General features: G+C 46.3%; 1 protein-coding gene across 5 annotated transcripts in view; it reads left to right on the forward strand.

The window, feature by feature from the left end:
- The window catches only part of CYFIP1 (cytoplasmic FMR1 interacting protein 1), a 91,073-nt gene that overhangs the window by 50,886 nt on the left and 14,521 nt on the right, over nt 1-25,666 (forward strand). For all 5 annotated transcript variants that reach the window (XM_059055003.2, XM_067025760.1, XM_059055004.2 and 2 more), the window contains 10 exons: nt 1,439-1,605; nt 2,932-3,079; nt 4,245-4,398; nt 5,337-5,493; nt 6,997-7,093; nt 8,874-8,950; nt 9,054-9,162; nt 10,091-10,210; nt 14,342-14,541; nt 20,839-20,926. In XM_059055003.2, the coding sequence (XP_058910986.1) occupies nt 1,439-1,605; nt 2,932-3,079; nt 4,245-4,398; nt 5,337-5,493; nt 6,997-7,093; nt 8,874-8,950; nt 9,054-9,162; nt 10,091-10,210; nt 14,342-14,541; nt 20,839-20,926 (1,317 nt within the window). The remainder of the gene's footprint in view (nt 1-1,438; nt 1,606-2,931; nt 3,080-4,244; nt 4,399-5,336; nt 5,494-6,996; nt 7,094-8,873; nt 8,951-9,053; nt 9,163-10,090; nt 10,211-14,341; nt 14,542-20,838; nt 20,927-25,666) is intronic.

Here is a 25,666-nt window from a genome sequence, read left to right on the forward strand (position 1 = left end):
ATATTATCTTTAGGCTTTTTTGTTTTCTAATATATGCATCCAAAGTTCCAAAGTTCCCTTTCAGCACACCTTTTCCTACATCTCATAAGTTTGAATATATAGTAATTTCATTTTCATTCGGATTGCTGTGAATTTGAATTCAATTCAACTTCAGTTGGGGAATTTGCTTTTTTAAATAGAAAATTTCCCTTTTTTTTCCTCATTAGAAAAGCAACCCAGATTCATCATATAAATCCTCAAACAGAGAAAACACATATGTGAAATGAGGACAGTATCACGTCTCTGATGCCATCACAAAAATGAACTTTAAGCAGTTCAGTGCATTTTCTTCTGACCTTTTTATGCATATTAATTCACTGTGCCATTATTGTTTAACACAGGGGTCCCCAACCCCTGGGCCAAACAGCAGGTGAATGGTGGGTGAGCGAGCAAAGCTTCATCTGTATTTACAGCCGCTCCCCGTCGCTCACATTACCACCTGAGCTCCGCCTCCTGTCAGATCAGCAGCGGCATTAGATTCTCATAGGAATGAGAACCCTACTGTGAACTGCGCATGTGAGGGATCTAGGTTGCACACTCCTCATGAGAATCTAATGCCTGATGATCTGAGGTGGAACTGAGGTAGTGATGCTAGCGCTAGGGAACGGCTGCAAATACAGATCATCATCAGCAGAGAGGTTTCACTGCACAGAGACCATAATAAATCAGTTGCTTGCAGACTCATATCAAAACCCTATCAGTGAGTGGCAAGTGACAATTAAGCTGCATCTTACGGACATAAGCAACACATTTCGGGTGTCACTGTCTCCCATCACCCTCATGTGGGAACATGTAGTTGCAGGAAAACAAGCTCAGGGCTCCCACTGATTCTGCATTATGGTGAGTTGTATAATTATTTCATTATATAGTACAATGTAATAATAATAGAAATAAAGAGCACAGTAAATGTAATGCACTTGAACCATCCCAAAACCTTCCCCCCCACCCCATCCTCAGAAAAATTGTTTTCCACAACACTGGTCCCTGGTGCCAAAAAGGTTGGGGACTGCTGGTTTAACAGATGGGATTTGGGTTACAAGCTTGTAACTTCTTTTTTTCTGTCCAGATAATAACAAATTTGCTTTCCTGAATCTTTTTCTGTTTCGTTGAAGTCTTTCACAGAGAGGTGCACCCGAATGCATTCAGAAGTATTTTGAGTCAGTTACCAAATGCCCATGTTGGCTCCAGGCCAAGCAGATCTGTCGCTGCCCTCGAGGCAGTCATGGTCTGATGGGGTCAGACCTAGGAACAGGGACAGCTGCAGGTGCAGAGCAGAAACACAGGAGGCCAGGGAGAGGCCCTGTGCTTGGGGGAGGCAGTCTCCTGGCATGTGTCAGGCCCATGGAGCTCAGCTGTGACCCTCCAGCACACTGAAGATCATGTGTCCGTGCCCCTGCAGGTGATCGCCATGATCAAAGGCTTGCAGGTGCTGATGGGCAGGATGGAGAGCGTGTTCAACCATGCCATCCGCCACACTGTCTATGCCGCGCTGCAGGACTTCTCCCAGGTCACCCTCAGGGAGCCGCTCAGGCAGGCCATCAAGAAGAAGAAGAACGTCATCCAGAGGTCAGCCCTGCCGCACACGCTGCCTGAAGGATCAGCTTAGGTTTGAACAGCTGTAGAGTTACATTTCCATAAAGTGCATTTATATTCAACCTCCAGGCACCCTTTTGGTGAATTTCCTCTAAATGTAATGCAGTGGGTCCAATTATTAACCTGAGTAGCCCACAGTAAATCAACTACAGAAGGTCTAGGCAGTCTGGAGACCCAGGGACAAGGGTGTGCTTATCTGGGGCCTGGGAGTGTCTCAAAATCTGTCTGGCAATTCTGTTCACCAGCCCCGTAGGGACACACAACCCAGAATCTCATCCCCCATTTCTTCAGTATTTTTGCTTCTGTTCCTTTTTGCCCGTCTTACAAATGAGTCAAAAACTATTGCATTGGCCAAAAAGTTTGTTCAGGTTTTTCCGTAAGATGTTACAGAAAAACCCGAATGAGCTTTTTGGCCAACCCAGTACATACATATTGCAGTTCCTGTAGCAATCTTGAGCTAGTTTTCTATTAATGTTTAGCCTTTTAGATAAAGTTTTCTTTCAGAGACATTTACCTAAAATGAAGCTCACAGGGGCTCACACATGTACTGATTTCATTTTGTTGCTTTATGGTTGATATAATTGTCACCTGGTATGGTATGACTTTAGCATTAATAAGATCTTACACTGTGAGGTTTCCCAGTTTTTGTTCTCTCTCCTGGAGGGCTTAGTAAAGGTTTTCATATTTTCAGTAGTGCCTCGGTTTTGCTCATGCTTACTGTGGTGGAGCCTCCCCACGTGGGAAATGGGCAGCATCGTCTTAGAGTAACTCTGGACTTAGCTAGAGCTTTCCCCGTGAGGTGATTAGGATGGGCGTGTGGGTGTGGCGTCTGCCGCGAGGGTGGTGCTGTGGAGGACTCCGAATGGTGGAGCCCTGTTGGCAGTGGGGGCATCCCAATGTCAAAGTGAGTTGGGGGCACGGGCAAAGTCCCCCGTATTGTGCTGGTGACTTCAAATTCAAGTTAGAAAATGGGATGATTCACAGAGGGAGGTTGAATTTCAGCTCTGGGTGATGTTTGGGGTCTGTCTTGCTGCCCTGAGTATGTCTCAGTGTTTAGGAAATAAAACATCACGTCTGGGCTAATTGATGCAAAATGCAGCTACATTAGATCTTCTGAGGGTAGTAATGTCCCCAAGAAAGCGATCTATTTTTAAAGTTTCACGTTGACCCTGGTCCATTACCACGCCTCCCCCTGCCCCCGGAGCAATTCATGTGTGAGAGGCGAAGCGATGCTGTGACTGTAAAAGTGCCGAGCGTGTCAGCACTGCATCTGCCCTGACAGCTTGACGGGCGGTTTAGTGTCCTGCAGGCCATCAGGAAGACCGTGTGTGACTGGGAGACAGGGCACGAGCCCTTCAACGACCCGGCCCTGCGGGGCGAGAAGGACCCCAAGAGCGGCTTTGACATTAAAGTGCCACGGCGCGCCGTGGGACCCTCTAGCACCCAGGTTCTTGTTCCCCGATCCCCTGTCTCTGCCTGTTCCCCTGAGTGGGCTGACCCTGAGCTGGGGGGTGGTAGGGGGGCTGGGAATGAAATGACCTCACCGCTGTCTGCTTGGGCAGGTAAAGTACTGCCTGTGTCTTTTTTGCTCCTTTATTCCTCGCCCAAGTGGATCTGGGGTGCAGACACCCTGTAATTCTTGGGTTTGGTTATTTGCATGCAGAAGTTTATTTCATTGCATCAACTCCTATCCCAAAAATGTGGGTGAAAGTCTATGTGTCTGTATTTATGCTGTGTTGCCTGGTGGGTGTTTAAGTGTATGGTTACAATTTTTATGTTGGCTCTATAAATGATCATTCTTAAAGATAAAATTTTTTAGAAATTTAAAAACATAGCTTCGGCGTGTCTGTGGTCTTCAGCTACCACTGCTGCACCCTCTCCTGGCATACTCAGCTCCCTCCTGCCCCCAGGCAGCTTTTCTCTGACCCTCATACCTGATTTACTATGCCCTTTGGCTTTTCCCCTCCTGTTCTGGGACTTTGTACTTCTTACTCATTATCTCTGTGTTGGGGGCTTTTAGAATCGCTTCGGTCAGTTTTTCATGTTGCTGGCTCCGTATGAAACCTCTGGGGTACCTGGGAGGAAGTCATTGCTGCCCAGGGAGGGTGCCGTCCGGGGTCTGTCCGTCCCCTGTCTGCCAGCACGCAGGCACCCTGCTCACTCGTCCGCGTGTCTGTCCCTGCCCTGTGCTGCGTGTGACTAACGCTGTCTCCGCTCTCCCGTCTGTCCGTGTCTAGCTCTACCTGGTGCGCACCATGGCGGAGTCCTTGAGCTCTGCTGAGCTGCTCAGGCAGCTCAAGTCTGTGGGCACGGAAAGGCTCTTGCATGTGGTTAACGCGTTTCTGAGGCAGTCCTACACCTATCCGCCTCTATTAACCTTTGGTGGTAAGACATTGTTTGTTTTTCTTGTTGGTATTTACGGCCCGAGGCGAACAGTTCTGCGCCAAGTTCTTTGTCCCAAGCAGCAGCGACTTGGCCTCGTGGATGGGCCCCTGCGAGGAGCCTGCACGGTGTCCACTGGGCAGTCCCTCTCGTGGTTTATCTGCGTTTGTCCTGACTAATGTGCCATGTATATTTTCTCCCCCACAAATGTTTTTCCTTGGATAATGCAGCTTTACATGGTGAGAACCATGCTAGAGTCCCTCATTGCAGACAAAAGTGGTTCCAAGAAAACCTTGAGAAGTAGCCTCGAGGGGCCCACCATATTGGACATAGAAAAATTTCATCGCGAGTCATTCTTCTACACCCACTTGATAAATTTCAGTGGTAAGAGCTACTGCTGACCAGTGTCCGGCCCAGCATGTTCTAACACCACTAACACCGTCTAGAATGCTTCCGCCTGCCTGGTCGCCCCTGCTGTGGTCCCTTCACGCACCCAGGCAGTGACACAAGTTGCAACCCTCGTGACATTCCCTCACCTGTTGCTCTAAATGCACGGCCGGCTGTGGGTTCCCTCCATGTGGCATGGCCCTTAGAAGGGTGAGGTCTGTGGGCCCAGGGCTGGCCCAGTGACCTGGACGCAAAGTCTTTGTAACCTGAACTGGGTCAGCAACACGGGCCAATGTGACTGTCGCCTGGCTTGAGACGCAGGTGGTGATAAATATCAGAAACCACCCATGACCGCAATGCGTGGAAGGTGGCAGGTGACCTGATGAGCACAGCCCGTCCTAGGGTGACCAGGGCACGTGTGGATGCCCCTTTGTCATCGTGGAGCCGTCCATGTTTATTTCTGTGCTACAGCCGTTATTCAGGGTGGGAGGCCTCTATCTTGGCTGCAAGTGCTGCAGGTTTAGAGTAATAGCAAGGCTTTTGTTTTTCTCTTCATGAAAGGATGGAAACATTTTTTTTCAGTCTGTCTATTTTGCATTAGATGGACCTGCACCAAGTGTGCATATGTAACGCTGTGTCTGTATCTCATGTAAAATAAATCCTACCAGAAGGCGCGCAGTGTTGACCAGCTCCCGTGGCGCCCGTGCGGGGCCCGTGGGGCTGGGCTCTGACTCTGCTCTGTTTGTGAGTGAGAATCGGCACATCCAGGTGGCTTTGCCTGTGGCCACGCTGTGCGAGGCACACGTGGCCCTTCCCTGCTCACGTGTGCTCTCCGCAGCTCAGGGCTGAGAGCCTGGCACGCGCCCCCTCGCACTGTCCTGTGCAGTCTTTTCTGCTTGCGGAATATTAATGTGGTGTTCTTTGAATTCCTTAAGAGACGCTCCAGCAGTGCTGTGACCTTTCGCAGTTGTGGTTCCGAGAGTTCTTCCTGGAGCTGACCATGGGCAGGAGGATCCAGTTCCCCATTGAGATGTCCATGCCCTGGATCCTGACAGACCACATCCTGGAGACCAAGGAAGCGTCGATGATGGAGTGAGTGTCCTGGAAGCCTGTCCCAGCCTCCTGTCTGTGAGATTGAGGCCCTTGGTGGCATTTGGGAGCTGGGAGGTGGGGGAGGGGTGACTGTTCTCAGCACTTCATTTGAGGTCGTAATTCTTTTTTTTGTTAAATTTATTTATTTTTGCCTACGTTGGGTCTCCGTCACGGTGCGTGGGCTCTCTCTAGTTGTGATGATCAGGGTCTACTCTTCGTTGCAGTGCGGTGGCTTCTCTTGTTGCGGAGCACAGGCTCTAGGCGCGTGGGCTTCAGTAGTTGTGGTGTGGGAGCTCAGTAGTTGTGGCTCTTGGGCTCAGTAGTTGTGGCTCTTGGGCTCAGTAGTTGTGGTTCGTGGCCTCTAGAGCACAGGCTCAGTAGTTGCGGCACATGGGCTTAGTTGCTCTGTGGCATGTGGGATCTTCCCGGACCAGGAATCGAACCCGTGTCCCCTGCACTGGCAGGCAGATTCTTAACCACTGCACCACTAGGGAAGTCCCTGAAGTCGTAATTCTTGGGGTGAGACTTCAGATACCAATACAAGGAACAGGTGTCTTGGCTTCAGACTGAAATCCAGAGCTGAGGCAGTAGAGCTAATTAAATCCACTGTGTCCAGGTGCTGTGAGGGCCGGGAACTTTGCAAGGGGAGAGGTAGCCTGGCATGTAGTGTGTGGCATGGCCTCCGACTCAGATGGATTTGGGAGAGGAAATGTTCATTGAATATCTTTGTTTAGAGTTTGAAGCTCAGGGTCAGGGCCGGGGGTCAGAGATTTTGAAAATATCAAGTCCATGGAGGGAAAGTAATAGCAAACAGGGTGTCGTGTAGTGAGCAGATTGGGGCCCTGCCTAGCGGGTCCTCCCCCCACCATCCTTGCCTGGGCACGTCAGGAGGGCGGCCTTCCCTCACTCTGCAGCAGCCGTGGTGTCTGTTCCATAGCGTTAGAGGCCTTGATGAGCGTGTGTGCGCCCCTAGGGCCACATTGGGCCCCCTGCTTACATGCCCCAAGCCCTCAGAGGGACCTTACTTCTGGAGACCGTCGGCTACCACCATTTGTCCAGGGAGAGAGGGGCTTTGGCCACACCAGGCATGCTCATGGTCAGCTCTGGGGCCCAGGACCTTAGTATGTTTTTCCTTTTAAGTCGGACAGTTTGTTCTTAAAAATAAGAAAATGACTCATTCTTGTGGTTATTAAAAATGCTGCAGAGTGGGGTGAAAATCTTTGAAATGGGATAATTGAGAAGATGAAGTTGCAGAAGGCCCTCGTGGACCCGCCAGGCGCCCTGGGCGTGGCTGAGCGAGGCGTGTCCTGCCGAGGGTCTGGCCGGCTTGCTGGGGCCTCTGTTAGGGCCCTGACAGGAACCGAGTTTGGCATTTGAAGTAAGAGGTTGTTTTTCCTCATGAGAGAGGAGGACAGTGAGGGTTACATTTCCCGTGGAGGGCAGGGTGTGAGAGCCGAGAAACCTCGTGTGGGCGGCTGGCCTGACCTCTCTCCCGTTCTGCAGGTACGTCCTCTACTCGCTGGACCTGTACAACGATAGCGCCCACTATGCCCTCACCAGGTTCAACAAGCAGTTTCTCTATGACGAAATCGAGGCAGAGGTGAGGGCCCAGGCACTTTTAACAGACTTTTGAAAATTTCCTTTTTCCTCTGAGTGTTAGAGGGAACAACCTCTCTTTTTAATACAAGGAGGTTCAAACAATGGAATGAACTTGGAAATAAACATTTTGGGGTGAACCCTTCTATCTGCACTTTTTTCTGTGCATCCACACGGAATGATTGGGGTCTTAAAACATCAGCTGTTGGGGGATATCCTTTTCACGTGACTGCATGTCGTGAACACTGCATATCTTGCCTGTTTCTTTCATGAACACAGTTTAGAGCAGGGGCATTGTACAGAAGAGATGCACTGAACCAACCTCTATTTAATTTCTCTAGTTTTAGCTTTTTATTTTTAATTATAAATAATGCTTTGATGAACTTCCTTGCACATATCTTTTTAGTTGTATTGGATTATTCTTGAGGACAAATTCCTAGTATTAAGTCTGTGTACATGCAGCTAAGGAGAAAAATCTTATTTTCTAGCTCAAGATGTAAGAGAATTTAACCTCAGCAGATTAGATTATACATCTGGGTCTCCTTCCCCACATCCTCACAAAAACCACAGGAAGTGCTTCTTCGGGGAGATGTCGTGGGCTCCCGAGTGAGGCAGGGTGCGCTGGGGACAGAGACCCGTGGGTCCTGGGGCAGCTCCGCTCTGAGCACAGGGTGTCCTCACCACAGTTCCGGGGGGTATGTGCTAGCCCCATTTGCAAGTGTGAGGATACAGTTTTGAGGGTGAAGTCACAGACTGTGTCCACCCTGCACCTCTGACCGACGTTGGGAGCCCAGAGGAGGCCATGGGCAGCGGCTCTTGGGACGTAGAGCCTGGAGTCAGGAGCTGCCCCCAGATGCAGTGCATGATAGCCCCTGGGAGCACGTGAAGAACAGAGACTTTCTTATATTCCACTGTATTTAAGAGAATTGGAGCATTTTTCTCCATCAATAAGCAAGGTTCTGACATAATTTTCAGTGGTGGTGTGGTGGTCACTCCTGGTCCCACTGAAATGGATTTAATCTGCTATTGCACAGTAAAGATGTTTCTGTTTTCTCCTAAGAGCCTTTTTTAGTTGCCTTAACAAAGGGTCGGGGTTTTGTTTTGTTTTTTAATTCAATCCCCAGAGCTTATTTATTTTATAAAACTGGAAGTTTGTACCTTTTGACCCCCTTCACCCAGTTCTCCCACGCTCCATCTCTGCAACCACCAATCTGTTCTTTGTATTTATGGGTTTGTTTTTGGTTTTTTTTCAGATTCCACATGTAAGTGAGATCATGCAGTATTTGTCTTATTTCACTTAGCATAGCACCCTCAAGGTCCATCTATGTTGTCGAAAATGGCAGGGTTTCCTTCTCTTTTATGGCTGAGTAATATTCCATTTGTGTGTGTGCGTGTGCGTGTGTGTGTGTGTACATACCTTCTTTATCCATTTATCCATCAGTGGACACTTAGGTAGTTTTCATGTCTTGGCTGTTGTGCTGCAGTGAACCCTGGGGTACAGATATCATTTTGAGTTAGTGTTTCCATTTAAATACCTAGAAGTGGAATTGCTGGATCAAAAAAAATTTTTTTTTAAGTTCTGTTATTTGATCTTGGTTTAGGGAAGCTTTTTTGGGGTGGGGGTGGCGGGTGCCATACCACACAGCTTGGGGGATCTTAGTTCCCCGATCAGGGATTGAATCCAGGCCCTTGGCAATGAAAGTGCAGAGTCCTTACCACTGGACCACCAGGGCATTCCCTAGGGAAGCAAAATTTAATGCACGCTTTCCTTTCCTTTCCTTTAGGTGAATCTCTGCTTTGACCAATTTGTTTATAAGCTGGCCGACCAGATATTTGCATATTATAAGGTTATGGCAGGAAGGTATGTGTTTGTAATTTGGGTACAAAATCTTGGGCAACTTGATCTGACACTTCCATTAAATTTCTCAGATGTGAGAAATTGTCCTCTGTTCCTTCCATGCTAGTTTGCTTCTTGATAAACGGTTACGATCCGAATGCAAGAATCAGGGTGCAACAATCCATCTCCCGCCATCTAATCGCTATGAGACGCTGCTCAAGCAGAGGCATGTGCAGGTGAGCCAGGCCTTTCCTGGGCACGATGAGGCCTGGAGCCGGCAGTGGAGATGGTGGGGTTTTCTTAGAGCTCCTCAGGTTTCAATAGATGTCAGTATGTATGTATGTGGCTGTGGGACCATCCATGTAAAGAGCTGAGGTTTTAAAGATAAGCAGTTTCTCTTGGATAACTTGACACACAAGGGAAGGCTGCCCTGCGCAGCTCCCAGGAGGCCTGGCCCAAGCACAGCTCCTCTCCAGGAGCCCAAAATGCAGAGCTTAAAAGAAAGAAGATGTGGGCTCTAGTCAGCTCAGAGTGGCAGGAAGGAGCTGCTTCTTGGCCACACAAAGAGTAATAATACAGTGCTTGTTTTTTTTGTTTCTTTAAAAATAACATATATACTACATCACCAAAAGGAAAATACAGAAAACTATAAGGAAATCTCATGGAATTCTATCTACAAATAACCAGCATTCACATTTTGGGACATTTTCACCAGGGTTTTGCCTGTATTTTTATGTTATTGAAATGATACTGAGGTATGCACTTGTTGTTAGGACTCTGCAGTAGAGATGGAGTAGTTTTCTCTTACTCATCCTTGTGACACGGTGAGGGTAAGGCACACGCAGGCCGTTCTGTGCTGGGAGGTGGCCCTGAACCCATTACAAGGGGTACGCTAAGTGCCAGACCCAGGCTCTCCAGGATCTCTGGGGAGGCTTGGGGTTTCTGTCTGTGATGTAAGTGTAAGTACACTATGAAAGTCCTTTTACTTACAGCTTTGACTTGCAGAATTTCAGCTCTAGGAAAGTAGGGTATTTGATCATACTGTCATCTAAATTTTGTACATTATTGTCTGTCTTATCTTTTGGAATCAGTTTCCTAGGATAGATCCATATTCTCTTGCTTATTTATTTTTTGTTGTTCATGCTTTCCACTCTCTGTGCCCAGCTCCTGGGCAGGTCCATAGACCTCAATCGTCTGATTACTCAGCGCGTCTCCACCGCCATGTACAAATCCCTGGAACTGGCAATTGGGCGATTTGAGAGTGAAGACCTGACATCAATAGTTGTAAGTGTTCTCCCTCTTCTCAGGCTCAGCAGATTTGGGGGATTGGAGCTACTTCTGCTTTGGTCATTATTGATCAATTGACCTGATGGTAGGTTCATTTTTTGCATAGAACTCAAAAAGTTTGCACTCACCGATCTGGGCCTGCCTGGCTATCTGCTCTTTGTGTTCACAACTCTAAATTGACTTCAAAGAACAAATAGTCACACCTCACTATGGCAAACGATATGGCAAAAGAATGTAAGGAGGAACGTTTTCAAAATCAGAAAGAAATGAAGACAGACAGAAAGGATTTGAGAGAAAATCATGGAGGTGATGGACAGTGAAGATTCAATATACATATCATAGAGGCCCCTGAAGACAAAAACCAAAGCAATGAGATGGAACAAACATTAAAAATGCTACTTCAAGAAAACTTTGATGAAATAAAATACAGTATAAATACATATTAGAAGCAAGTATCACGTACATGGGAAGACGGACCTAAAGTGGCCAACACCAAAGAACACTGTAGTTAACATTGTAGTATTGGACTTTCAAGCAAAAGGAAAAACCCTCTGGGTATCTGAGCAGAGTGGTCAGGGAAAGAAAATCCAATTGTCCTCAGACCTTTGCCAGCAGGGAAGGAAATGCAACTTAAGGATTTTGTGCCAAATCTGTCTTCCAAGAATAATGGCTGCAGGCAAATGGTAATGAGCTTGTGAGAAATCCAGGAAGACTCTTTGTTCCTAGAGAAGCAGGTTGGGGGCAGGTGTCTGCTGGGCCCACCTAGAGGCAGAGCATCTCCACAGGGGTGAGCGTGTTCCCCCTCCTTCCTCAGAATCCAGGCTGTCTGTGGCCACAGAGTCCACAGTGGCTCTTCCTTCAGCCTGGCTTGGGCTGGGCCATGGTGTTTCATTGCCCTTGGTCTTAACATGATTCTGTTGAGGTTTTGACCACTATAAATAGAACGCAAGCCAGAGACCTTTTTTTTCTCCCCCCAGCTTTTAGTTTTATTGATCTTTGCTATTGTTTTCTTTGTTTCTATTTCATTTATTTCTGCTCTGATGTTTATGATTTCTTTCCTTCTACTAACTTTGGGTTTTGTTTGTTCTTTCTCTAGTTCCTTTAGGTGTGAGGTTAGGTTGTTTATTTGAGATTTTTCTTGTTTCTTGAGGTAGGCTTGTACTGCAACAAAATTCCCTCTTAGAATTACTTTTGCTGCATCACATAGGTTTTGGATTGTTGTGTTTTTGTTGTCATTTGTCTCTAGGTATTTTTTGATTTCCGCTTTGACTTCTTCAGTGATCTCTTGGTTATTTAGTAACGTATTGTTTAGCCTCCATGTGTTTGTGTTTTTTACGTTTTTTCCCCCTGTAATTGATTTCTAATCTCATAGCGTTGTGGTCAGAAAAGATGCTTGATACGATTTCAGTTTTCTTAAATTTACTGAGGCTTGACTTGTGACCCAAGATGTGATCTATCCTGGAGAATGTTCCGTGTGCACTTGAGAAGAAAGTGTAATCTGCTCTTTTTGGATGGAATGTCTTATAAATATCAATTAAATCTATCTGGTCTATTGTGTCATTGAAAGCTTCTGTTGCCTTATTTATTTTCATTTTGGATGATCTGTCCATTGGTGTAAGTGGGGTGTTAAAGTCCCCCACTATTTTTTTTTTTTTTTTTTTTTGTGGTACACGGGCCTCTCACTGTTGTGGCTTCTCCCATTGAGGAGCTCAGGCTCCAGATGCGCAGGCTCAGCGGCCATGGTTCACGGGCCCAGCCGCTCCGCGGTATGTGGGATCTTCCTGGACCGGGCACGAACCCGTGTCCCCTGCATCGGCAGGCGGATTCTCAGCCACTGCGCCACCGGGGAAGCCCAAGTCCCCCACTATTAGTGTGTTACTGTCGATTTCCTCTTTTATAGCTGTTAGCAGTTGCCTTATGTGTTAAGGTGTGCCTCTGTTGCGTGCATATATATTCATAATTGTTATATCTTCTTCTTGGATTGATCCCTTGATCATTATGTAGTGTTCTTCCTTCTCTCTTGTAACATTCTTTATTTTAAAGTCTGTTTTATCTGATATGAGTATTGCTACTCCAGCTTTCTTTTGGTTTCCATTTGCATGGAATATCTTTTTCTGTCCCCTCACTTTCAGTCTGTATGTGTCCCTAGGTCTGAAGTGGGTCTCTTGTAGACAGCATATATATGGGTCTTGTGTTTTAATCCATTCAGCAAGCCTGTGTCTTTTGGTTGAAGCATTTAATCCATTCACATTTAAGGTAATTTTCAGTATGTATGTTCCTATTACCAATTTCTTTAATTGTTTTGGGTTTGTTTTTGTAGGTCCTTTGCTTCTCTTGTGTTTACCACTTAGAGAAGTTCCTTTAGCATTTGTTGTAGAGCTGGCTTCGTGGTGCTGAATTCTCTTAGCTTTTGCTTGTCTGTAAAGCTTTTGATTTCTCTGTCAAATCTGAATGAGATCCTTGCTGGGTAGAGTAATCTTGGTTATAGGTTCTTCCCTTTTATCTCTTTAAATATATGGTGCCACTCCCTTCTGGCTTGTAGAGTTTCTGCTGAGAAATCAGCTGTTAACCTTATGGTAATTCCCTTGTATGCTATTTGTCATTTTTCCCTTGTTGCTTTTAATAATTTTTCTTTGTCTTTAACTTTTGTCAATTTGATTACTGTGTGTCTCGGCATGTTTTTCTTTGGGTTTATCCTGCGTGGGACTCTGCGCTTCCTGGACTTGGGTGGCTATTTCCTTTCCCATGTTAGGGAATTTTTCGACTATAATCTGTTCAAATATTTTCTCGGGTCCTTTCTCTCTCTCTTCTCCTTCCGGGACCCCTACAATGTGAAAGTTGGTGCACTTAATGTTGTCCCAGAGGTCTCTTAGTCTGTCTTCATTTCTTTTCATTCGTTTTTCTTTATTCTGTTCCATGGCAGTGAATTCCACCATTCTGTCTCCCAGGTCACTTATCCGTTCTTCTGCCTCAGTTATTCTGCTATTGATTCCTTCTAGTGTATTTTTCATTTCAGTTATTGTACTGTTCATCTCTGTTTGTTCTTTAATTCTTCTAGGTCTTTGCTAAACATTTCTTGCATCTTCTCGATCTTTGCCTCCATTCTTTTTCTGAGGTCCTGGATCATCTTTACTTTCATTATTCTGAATTCTTTTTCTGGAAGGTTGCCTATCTCCACTTCATTTAGTTGTTTTTCTGGGGTTTTATCTTGTTCCTTCATCTGGTACATAGTCCTCTGCCTTTTCATTTTGTCTGTCTTTCTGTGAATGTGGTTTTCATTCAACAGGCTGCAGGATTGTAGTTCTTCTTGCTTCTTCCCAGAGACCATTTTAAATTTACGTGTAGTCACATTAGAAGAGGAAAAAGAAATTGGAGGAATTAATTTTAGTAATCTATTTTATTTAACCCAGTATATACCCAAATTAACAATTCAACATTTAATCATTATAAGAACTCTATTGACGTGGATATCTTACATTCTTTGTTTTCATATTCAGTTTCTGAAATCTGTGCATCTCACATGTATGGCACATCTCAGTTGGGACCAGCCACGTTCTTGTTGCCATATGTGGCCAGTGGCTGCCGCAGGGGATACTACAGACCTGGGCAGGTTGATGAACAGTCAGTGTGAGAGCCTGGAAGGCCACCTCTGAACATGCTTGCCAGCTCTGCTGCACAGCAGTGCTTTTGAGTAACTTCAGGTGCGTTAGGGAAGCTGACTAAGGCTAACACCTGAGGACACACTGTGTGCCGTCGGGTGGGGGTGGACACATCCCAGTGTTCTCTGCCCTGTGAGGGGTTTGGAGGCCAGCAGTGGACAGTGGGAGGTAACTGCAGTGGAGAATGGACAGTGGCCATTCGGGGGCAACCATGGAATGGAGGGGCATTTTAAGAGCAGTGGAGAGGACATGAATTTAGGTGTGAGAAGTAAGCTTGTGTCACTTGCTGCACTGCCACCATGTGCGTTCTTGGCTTAGCTCACTGGCACCCCTCAGTGCAGCCCCTTGCTGTCCATGTCCTGCTCTGCCCACTCCCGGCCCACCACCATGGCGCTACCCATGTAGAGGATGGAGGCCGCCATGCCAGGCCCAACTCTGTCCTCATGCCCCTGTCTTTGTGGTCCCACAGGAGCTGGATGGCCTCTTGGAAATCAACCGCATGACCCACAAGCTACTGAGCAGATACCTGACTCTGGACAGCTTTGATGCCATGTTCCGGGAGGCCAACCACAATGTGTCAGCGCCCTACGGGAGAATCACCCTCCACGTCTTCTGGGAGCTCAACTATGACTTCCTGCCCAACTACTGCTACAATGGTTCCACCAACCGGTGAGCATGCTTCCTCTCAGATGGCTCTGGATGCCCCTTCCAATGGGTATCGAAACAGGATGGTCTCAGGGCCCATCTTTTCCCATGTCCAGGATACTCAGGCCCTCCTGGTCTCCTGCATTTGCAAGTGCGGCCCTGGGCCAGCCCTTGGATGTGTGGTCATGGCTTTCATGTGCAGACCGAGTGCGAGGCCAGAGTTCCTATCCGGGGCACTCCCTTGGGGCTCAGGGCCAAATCCGTGGTACAAGTGGACAGCAGCTGCTGGGTCTGTACCACCTCCATACTTTTAACGTCTACTGATGTTGGAATGTGCTGGGTGACTCTACTTTTCATGCTTCCATTCTGGGGTGTCAGGCCATGTGAGGGTCTGCCAGTTAGCCGCCCTCCACACACCTACCATTTTACTCTGTTGAACAACACAAAGTGGCCCACTGAAAGGGTGGCATGGCTGCTGGCTGCATGGTCATGTGGTCCAGTCTTGTGGTCCAGCCAAGGTCCTGGGGTGGCTCTGAGTCACCTCCTCACTCTGGCAACTGCCTGCCTGAGGCCTGTCCTCTCTGTGCTGAGCTTCGCTCCTGCTGTGTCAGCACAGGCCAGAGAGGAAACGTGTGTGTGTGTGTGTGCTTGTGAGTGTGAGAAGTGGGGGTGAGTATGAGTGAGGGTGTGTGTGAGAGACCGTGTGTGTATAAGCATTATGACCACTTTTTATTTTTATTTATTTTTTATAAATTTATTTATTTATTTTTGGCTGTGTTCGGTCTTTGTTGCTGTGCATGAGCTTTTCTCTAGTTGCGGTGGCTTCTCTTGTTGCAGAGCACAGGTTCTAGGCACACAGGCTTCAGTAGTTGTGGCTCGTGGGCTCTAGAGCGCAGGCTCAGTAGTTGTGGCGCACGTCTTTAGTTGCTCCGCAGCATGTGGGATCTTCCTGGACCAGGGCTCGAACCTGTGTCCCCTGCATTGGCAGGCGGATTCTCAACCACTGCGCCACCAGGGAAGCCCTCTGACCACCTTTTAAAAGTAAGTGTCTTTTGCTTATACTTTGCTTCACTACTGGATCTGAACATCCTACCATGTATTGGCTTGATCACTACTGTCTTTTAGGCCTAGATTTTTGTGTCTTGATCCAGGGGTGCTGAGCTTTGACCATGAGGGCAGAAGGGAGGCCCTCCTGTGGCCTGATCATACCTGCTATTGCCCCTGTCTATTTGGGACCCCAGGGTTGGTTTCCTTGTGGGAAATACAGGCCTGTTGCTGGTACATGGAGGTGTGCCATTAGGGCCATCGGCCCAGCCCCACGCAGCAGCAGAGGGTACACGGCCATGGCCACAAGAACCACAGGTGAAGGAGCCCTGGTTGGCCTTCTTGGGTCAGGGGGCCCTGGGCCTGGCTGGGCAGAATCCACTGGAACCAAACTTTAGAGACTACTCATCCCTGTAAACTCCCTTCTAAGTGCCCAGGTTCTTGAAACAGGTATTTTTCAAGTTGTTTTAGAGTTGGAATTAACGGAAAAATATTTTTATTGCATAAGTTATGCATCATAATTGTAGAAAAGCTAGAAATCGTGTGTGTGTTCATATGTGTGTGTGTATGTGTGTGTGTGTATATATATATATATATATGGAATAGGTATATGAGGAAAATAATTAAATCCCTAGAGATTTCCCTTATAAAATGTCTATCTCTAGAGTTTTTGTCATACTGTCGAATATACATGTGTATTTTTTGTTTTGCAGAAATGGATGTTGTAGGCATACTGTTAAATACACATTCTTTTTTCACATCATATGTCATGATGAGGGGCATTCCGTGTGTACATACGTGCTTGTCATGTTTCTGAAAATCTAAGTCATGGCCAACGTTTGCAAGATTTTCTGTGCTTTGGTCGGTCCGTTTGGAACTTTTGGAATTAATTTCTGTTATGTCCCTTAAATCATTTTGCCTAGTGCTTAGAACTGGTGTCTCTAAAGGTGAAATGCAGCTGAACCCCATTATTGGCAAGTTGAGAAAATATGTTCCGGGGGGGTGGGGTAGGCGGGCGTTGGGCAGGGCTGTGGAGGTGGTAGAATCAGGCAACACAAGGAGTTGTGATTTTCTTGTGTTATTTTAGATTGCATTTTTGATGATCTAGCATTTTGTCACCCTTTAAGGGATTCCCACAGATCTTGCAAAAGGAACAGTTGAAGATGCTCCCTGAGCCCCCTCTGTGCCAGCTGCACTGCGTGTGTACAGCATCTGCCTGTTCTGGTCATCTTGGTGACAGCCCTGTGGGTCGAGGGCTCAGAAACAGCAGGAGCTGTGTGGAAGGACTGCAAGGGGGGTGGGAGGGGGCTGAAATCTACATGGTGATGAAAACTCAGCACGTGCTATAAACCTTTCTGTTGAATTGCTGTGTTTTCCGAAAGATGCTCCAGGCATGATGAGTCTTGAGTGTGCAGTGAGGGAAGGAGGTCTGTTTCCAGGCCCTGCCTGCCAAGCTGGGCCCATGTGGGTGCCCTTGCCCTGATGGGGGCCGATGCTAGGGAACAATCTGCCATCCTAGGCTACCTGTCCTACTGGCAAAAGGAGTCTTGAGTCAGAGATGAGCTTGCCAGGACTCGGGTCAGGAAGTTGGTGCTGTGCGACCCAACAACCTTAGCAGGAGTAGAACACCTCCAGGCCGTGTCACTTGCACGACCCATCAGGTGTATAAACTGACGAGAGGCACCTCTGCCCTGGGTCCCCTTAGCCCGTCCAGCACGAGGTCCACCCTGAAGAGCAGCAAGCAGATGGCTGCCCTCGCCTGATAGTGCGTGCTCCCCCCTGCCCGCACCGTGCTGGTAGGTGGCTTTACCTCCAACGGGCTGTGCGATTGATTGCACGGGAACCCAGTTTCCCATGCACTGGAGCTGTGGCCTTGGGCATGTGTGCTGGCAGGAACCAGCGTGAAGTGACCTCAGCCTCCTTGGGCCCAGAAACCTGAGGTGCAATTCAGAGGGAGCCCTGGCTGTGTGAGATGCAGACTTCACCAGAGCAGCAGCGCTGGAGGCCTCCACCTCTTGCTAGCATTGGCAAAAGCCATTACTTCTATATTTTTAACAGGTCTTTCAGTGGAACCCTTAGAGCTTCATTATCTGGAAAAGACATCTTAAAATAGCGTTTCGTATATCCACATTGCACGTGGAAACCTGAGAAGACAGACAAAATTATGCCACCCAGTATCTTAATTCCATGCCTGAGGGTTTTCTGGGAGCTGTGTGCGGGGAAACCAGAACTCCGTTTGTTGCTTGGCGTACCTACTTATTTCGCTGCTTATTTCTGATTAATGATTTATGCCTGGTGACTCTGGGAGGTCTCATGGGGCGGCCTGTGACTTAAATTTAACCTGTGCAGCTACTAATTGTGACAGCGCGATAGCCCTCGAAGTAAGCCAGCAGTTGGGATCAGAGTCGGGCCTCTGTGGCAGGAAGACCACTAGGGAGGGTGTGTCCTCAGTGCAGCGTACTGCAAGGCTGTCCCATCACCGACCCTCCGTCCCTTGGTTAGGGTGGTGGCTGCCAAGTTTCTCCACTGGCGTGTTTCCATTTTTCTGTTTGAAATTTATAAGTAATATATAGGGAGATAATCTGAGACTTTCAAAACGGTTCCTTGTTAAAACTTGACCCACCAGTTTCAGCATGATTCTTACCCAAATCAGTTTTCACTGTGGTGTTTGAACAATGGTGATTTTCTAACCTTTTCATTCCTTCTACAGTTATTAGTTGACATTCTGCTATACATATTAGCATTTTTTATCTGTTTGTTTCTTATTAGTAAGGGGATTCTAATGCAGGGTTAAAATCTGTTACTGTCATGACTTGATGATGTGGCTCAAATCAGCTCTGTTTTGGCTAGTGGGAGCCCCTTCCACCCCGTTTTTATATCTTCTTGTCTGTCCCCACGATTCTTAAGCCCTTTCTTACTTTCTGTACCACAAAAAGTCCCAGGTTCATCTTGGAATTCTCCTACTTTATCCTTGTAATCTGTTATTCTATGAGGATTCCTTTTAATGGAGAATATTTTAAAATTAAGCAAAGTCTGGCTGTTAGGTATGCTCGCTGCTACTGGTGTGTCCTTGTTTCTAGCCCCTTTCAGTGGTCGGATCTAGGAAGGACTTACATGTGTGCTGTGCCACATTCCTGTAGCCGCCATAACAAGCTACCACCAACTGGGGGGCGGGGCCTTAAAGTGACAGGTTTACCCTCTCACAGTTCCCGAGGCAACAAGCCCCAAATCAAGGAGTCAGCAGGGCTGTGCTCCCTCTGAGGCCCTGGGTAGGGTCTTCTCTTGACTCTTTTCACCTCTGATGTGGTGAGCAGTCCTCGGCCCGCAGCCGCGTGGCTCCAGTCTCTGTCTCTGTTGGCACGTGGCATTTTCCTCATGTGTCTCTCTCCTACTCCTGTGAGGACTGGAGTCATGTTATATTAGTTTAAGGGCCAACTCTGCCCCAGTGAGACTTCATCTTAGCTAATTACGTCTGCAACAGCCCTGTTTCCGAATAAGAGCACGTATCCTGAGGTATTAGTAATTGAGACTTCAGGTTATCTTCTGCAGGGACACAAACCCATAATGTTTACGTGTGTGTCTACTTCTGTGCAGCTCTTTATATATTGAAACCATGAATTCACACTGCTGTCTTCAATTCCAGTTCAGCAGTGCAGACTTCATTTCCGTTTTTGTAACTTCCTTCTACACTGAGAATTCTTGTTTCATCATTCTTAATATATTTACACATTTGCTCTGTTCTAGAACATGAAGAAAGTAGTTTCGGAATTACTTATCCTTCCCACTGTGAAACACAAGCCTATTAACTGGAATTCAGTATTTTTTCCATTATTTTATATTTAGATTGAGAAATGTATACAGTCCAAATGTGGTGTTCAGAAGTTATTTGAGATAATGGAGTAACAGAGTTTGGATTTACTGTTTGCCTTAAACAAGTGGAAAACTGGACGTTTATGAAACAGCGGTTTTCACTGGATGTTTCCCGGGAGAATGGAGACGAAGGGTGTGAGCTGTGTGACTTCCCCTGGCTTCCTGCCTGGAAGCATTTGGAGGTGGAGGTCTTGTTTGATAGAGGAGATGAGGAAGCACAGACAGACGGCTGGGGTTTGCAAAGCAGAGTGTCGAGAGGCGGGAGCTACACAGAGAAAGAGCTCCTGAAACCAACTTAGGAGCCCTTTAGTCTTTGCTTGAATATTAAACTGTGTGCGCTGGGTGGAAGTCCACGAGGCTGTGGAAGAACAGCTGCGGGGGAGTGGTAGACAGAACTGTGCCCAGAGCTCGCCAGCACTACAGGAATCATTCGAAGCGGCCTGTGAGAATGGGGAAAGCTCACTGAATACCCACGCATTGGATAGAATTGCCAGCAGGGCCTATCTTACTACCAGCGCTAAGGGTAGTGACTACTTTTTACCCTAACAGATCGTGAAAAGATCCTGCTGACTTGCAAACAGTTTAACCGTTTGCCCACAAAAACTCAACCCTCTTTAAAGGGTAAGGACAGAACCCAGCCACTCAGCAACGTGATGTTTCTATGTAAATGTGATCAGCTCCACAGGCCCCTGTCCTCTCCTCAGATGCAAACGTTTGTTTCATGCACTAGTGGTGTTTTGACAGTTACATCCTTAAAGTGCAATATGTGTTAATCAAGTCTTTTGAATTTAATAATTAGCAAATCCACGAATTTTTTTTATCATGCTTCTTTGTAAAAAGTTTTATATGTTTAAATGAACGCTTCTCATTTGAAAGTGTGAGTCAATTTTGACATTTCTGCTTTAAGATCCAAGCATTTGAGTTTTAGTGGCTCCTAATCTGTTATGAAGCCACAGTCTCTTGGCTCTGCAAGTGTGTTTACAGACTCATCTTCTGTCAGTTTGTACCCAGTGACCTGAGTGACCGCATCACTGTCCGAGTCTGCCTTCCCACTCCTATCCCTGCCATCATTTCTGTGTCCAGAGGCCCAGCAAGGCCCAGGTGCCTGCATCACCTCTTTTCAAAAGACTGAATGAAATGGTCCTGGTGCCAAGTTTGCAGAACTCTTTTTATGTGCTAGAAGGGCCTCCGGTGTCCTCTCTGTTCCTGAACTTCGGATACATTTATTATACTTCAGAGTATTTATAGCTCATTCCTAGTATGGGTTTTGATTTCCCAGAATTTTCATATGTAATGATTAATTGGGAGGAAGGTTTAATTGATGAGTAATGGAAAAGTTCTGAATTTTAAAGAACTACCATTAAATTTTTGGTTTTCTTTCTTTTTTTTCCAATATTCCTTGTTTAGATTTGTTCGGACAGTATTACCATTTTCTCAAGAATTTCAAAGAGATAAACAGCCAAATGCACAACCCCAGTATTTGCATGGATCAAAGGTAGGTTCTTTTGTGTTTGTATTACGATTTTTAAGTTCATAGCGAAGCGTATTTTGAAGTTTAATTTGAATCAGTCTAGTTTCAATAATTTGAATGTGTCATGCCACATATAAAATGTTATTGTTTCCTTCAGTTAGCACCCTTCTGAAAAGTAATGCAGTGCTGGGACAGCTTCTGGCCATGTGGTGGGTGTCAGCTGTGAGACGGTTGTCAGATTTAAAGATGTAAAAATATCAAGCCAGGAAAGTTTGTGGAAGAGGCTTGGGGGTGGGGGGCACTTCTGTGATGGAGGGGCAGGGTGGCCTGTCCAGCTGTGACACCTTAAAGGGAGGAGCTGAGGTGGGAAGGGGCACGTGGGAAACAGCTGACATCCAGGAACCACAGGACACCCAGCATCCCATGAGATGTGGCAGGTTTCCCGGCTGACATGGCTGGATGTGCAGCAGCAAGGGCATCGCTAAAGGTTAGTGTTGTCAGTATTTAAAGTACTCTTACAATTTAATAAGAAAAGGACAAGCATTCTGTGCTGAAACGGAGGCAGGTGCATGTGCATCTGCAAAGTAGGTGCCCATCTCGGGGGAAAGAAAGATTAGATTGTTCTTTTTAAAGCGACCAGCTGTGACTGAACTTAAACTTATGGATTTCAGCCTCTTTCAGAAATTGTTCATGTCATTTTTATTCTTAAAACCTAAACCAATATTTTTTTGTTAGATCATTTGGACTCCTAACAGAAGTCTAACAAAAGTTTGTGTGAGGAACACTGATGTTGACTGTTCATCTCATATGATACTTTTTTGAGGATCAAAGAAAGGCAGAATGCCGGAACATCATGCTATCAGAGTTGAGCCCCCGTGTTCCCTGTGAGCAGTCAGATGTGGCCGCTGCACTTCAGTGTGCTGCTGTGCAGTCAGGGTGTTCGTACCTATGAGATTATGGAATACACAGGAATCCAATTCAAAAATCCAGTCCGTTCTTTTGTTAGGAGTGATGAGTGAGGGCTAGTGTCTTACGGTAATAAAATCGACTTAAATGAGTGCCCATTTATGGCGTTACCTTTTTGGTTCCTGGTAGTATCACCACTCTGAGTGAACACTCTCTTGAGTACATCACTGATGTTCTGTTTCCTATAAGATAAGTAAGATTGTCCCTACTTCACAGTTGAAGATGCACCGTGTTGAGGGCATTAGAGAACCCAGGGCACGTGACTAGTGAGTCCGGAGCCCTCGTCCACTGGTTTCCGGGCGAGGCCCCAGTCTCTGCATCAGGCGTGGTCAGCAGTGTTTCTTGACTTGAGCTGTGAGGCTCCCCTCCTCTGAGTCTGCGTGTTTTATAGTGTAGGATTTGTAATTTTGCCCTCTCCAGAGGTAGTTCCTCCCCTTCCTCTGAGTAGGTACATTGCTCCGGTTGTGTTGTTCCTGGGATGTGCCATCTTTGGGGTGAGTGAGGTCTCCAGGAAGCCAGACACTCATGGGGGGGGGGGGCAGGGACTAGGTGTCATTGAGCCCCAGGCCCTAAGCAAGTGAGGGTGGCTTTGGGAGTGAATTTTCCCACTTGTAACATGAGGCCATTTAATTTCACTAATGATTTTCATGTTTTTCAAGCATGAGAACTTATTATCAAGTGAAAACCTCACCCAGAATCCCAGCATCTTTTTTTTTTTTTTTTTTTCCTGTGTTGGGTCTTTGTTGCTGCGCGCGGGCTTTCTCTAGATACAGCGAGCGGGGGCTACTCTTTGTTGTGGTGCGTGGGCTTCTCATTGCGGTGGCTTCTCATTGCAGAGCATGGGCTCTAGGCACGTGGGCTTCAGTAGTTGTGGCTCGCAGGCTCTAGAGTGCAGGCTCAGTAGTTGTGGTGCATGGGCTTAGTTGCTCCGCAGCATGTGGGATCTTCCCGGACCAGGGATCAAACCCGTGGGCAGGCAGGTTCTTAACTACTGTGCCACCAGTGAAGTCCCAGATTCCCAGCATTTAAAGCACAGTTTAGGAACACTGCTTTGGGAAAGCAACTGTTCTCTTGCTGCAAGTAATAAGCCCTTCCTTCTCTGGATTAAAAAATAATAATAAAGCACAGTTGGTGCTTTGAGGAGGGATGGCAGGGGGCAGGTTGTGTCTGAGCCCACAATCAAGATATGGTCTTTTCAAGTCTGATAGGGTTGTAGGGGTGAATGTGAGACAGGCATTTGGCAGTGTTTCCACCTTGGTGAATCTTGCATTTGATCATTGGTTTGGACTCAGAGTTTCTGTGTTGATGGTCCCAGGACCACCTGCACATTTGGTGATTCGCCAGGATTCATTCACAGCTGCAGTTTACTACAGCTAAAGGACACAAAGCAGGATCATTAAGGGGGAAAGATGCATCTGATGGTTATGGAAGCAGGTGCGGGCTTCCAGTGGTCCCTCATGGGGGTCGCATGGGATGTACAGAGTGATCCTGCCCAGGAAAGAGAAGCTCACAGGAACACCCGGGTCCAGGGCTAGGGGCATAGACACAGCCACCTATATGACTGGCCCAAGTTACTGAAACCCCAGAATCCCCAGAAGGAAAGGAGGGGCTTGCCATAAATCACTATTTGTACAAACAACCTAGACAAGCTTGTACAGCATGGTTAAGTGTCCCAAGTGTAGAAAACAACTGTATCAATCAGCAACATAGGCAACATTTCAAGGGCTGAGTTCCCAGGAATTGCAAGCAGGCCTCCTATGGATATTCACTCAGAGCTGAGCAACTAGACTTCTGCCAGTTCTTCAGAATCCTTGCTGTCCTGATATGGTTCTCTGTGTACAAAGAGGAAATATTTAAGACAATTATAAAAGGGGAAGGGGGAAGGTTATAGGGACCTAAAAGCAGGTGAGAGTGGTACATTTCACTCAGTGGTAACATATTGATAACAGTAGATTGTGATAACTTACATAACGTATAATGTAAGACCTGGAACATCACTGAAAGGCCTGTGCAAAGAGATAACTTTCAAAAATACCACAGTTAAATCACAACAGCATTCTAAAAAATGTTTAAATGACCCACAAGAAGACAGGAAGAATGAAACAGAGCCTAACTTAAAAATCAGTAATTACATTACATGTAGATGTATTAAATGTAAGTGGTCTAAAGACAGTTAAAAAGGCAGAGGGATTGACAAGAGTGGATTAAAAATATGACTGTATTAGAAACTCACTTCAAGTCGATGATATATGTAGGTTAAATGTAAAAGGATGGAATATTGCCAGGGACAAAGAGGGAGGGACATTACATAATAAAAAGGTTAAGCCACGAAGAAAATATAGCAATCCTAAATGTTTATATACCAAACAACAGAGTTTCAAAATACTTGAAGCAAAAACTGACATAAGTGAAAGGAGAAGTGAACAATTCCACAGTTGTAGTTGGGAAGTCAACATTCCTTTCACTTAGTAATCAAAAGAATAAGTACACAGAAAATCAGCAACAAAAAGGAATGAACACCATCAACCAATAGGATGTTATTGATGTGTGTAGAACACTTCATCCAACAACAGCAGAACATACATTCTTTTAAAGTACCCATGGAGCATTCTCCAAGATAGACCATACCCTGGGCCATAAAACAACATCAACAAAATTCAAAGAACTGATATATTATAGAGTGTGTTATCTGACCACAGTGAACTCAAACTAGAAATCAGTAACAGAGATGACAAGAAAATCAGAAATTAACACATTTCTAAATGATCCTTAGGGCAAGGGGAAGTCTCAAGGGAAATTTTTTAAAAAGACATTGACTTAAATGAAATGCAAATATGTCACAATTTACGGGGTGCAGCTAAAGAAGTGCTGAGAGGGAAACACATAGCACTGAATGCTTACATTGGGAGTCTCCCTGATAGGTGTGCAGACGTCTGTGTCCTTAGACAAGCTTGGAGGTGCCATCTGACAAGAAACCACCCTGATTACCTTTCTCGCCTGCCCCCCCTGCAGGGGCTGCTGTCCCCCACTCCCTGCATACCCCACTGCCTCATCAGAGTCTATCCTTGGTGTCTCCCTCAGGAGACTGGGAGTAGTAACATGGGGGCAGCAGTGAGCCTCTGAGATACATTCATTTCTCATTCCAGGACCTCAGAATGTCTTCTGTAGGACTGGCAGTTTAATAAATGTTGAAGAACCAAATGGTTTTGTATTCTTCCTTCTGTTTTAGCAAGCTTGTTTTTATGTCTCAAGTTGAAAACATAGATACCAATAAAGGGTAGTCCAACAGGTTCTCTGGATGCCTCCACCTGAGGGCACTGTGTGCTAATGCACTTTATGTATGGATTCTTTTTTTTTTTTAAACATCTTTATTGGAGTATAACTGTTTTACAATGGTGTGTTAGTTTCTGCTTTACAACAAAGTGAATCAGTTATACATATATATATGTTCCCATATCTCTTCCCTCTTGTGTCTCCCTCCCTCCCACCCTCCCTAACCCACCCCTCTAGGTGGTCACAAAGCACCGAGCTGATCTCCCTGTGCCATGCGGCTGCTTCCCACTAGCTATCTACCCTACGTTTGGTAGTGTGTATATGTCCATGCCACTCTCCCACTTCTTCACAGCTTACCCTTCCCCCTCCCCATATCCTCAAGTCCATGCTGTAGTAGGTCTGTGTTTTATTCCTGTCCTACCCCTAGTCTCTTTATGACATTTTTTTTCCTTAGATTCCATATATATGTGTTAGCATACAGTACTTTTTTTTCCATCTGACTTACTTCACTCTGTATGACAAACT

The sequence above is a fragment of the Kogia breviceps genome, chromosome 2 (assembly GCF_026419965.1).
Source record: "Kogia breviceps isolate mKogBre1 chromosome 2, mKogBre1 haplotype 1, whole genome shotgun sequence".
NCBI lineage: Eukaryota > Metazoa > Chordata > Mammalia > Artiodactyla > Physeteridae > Kogia > Kogia breviceps.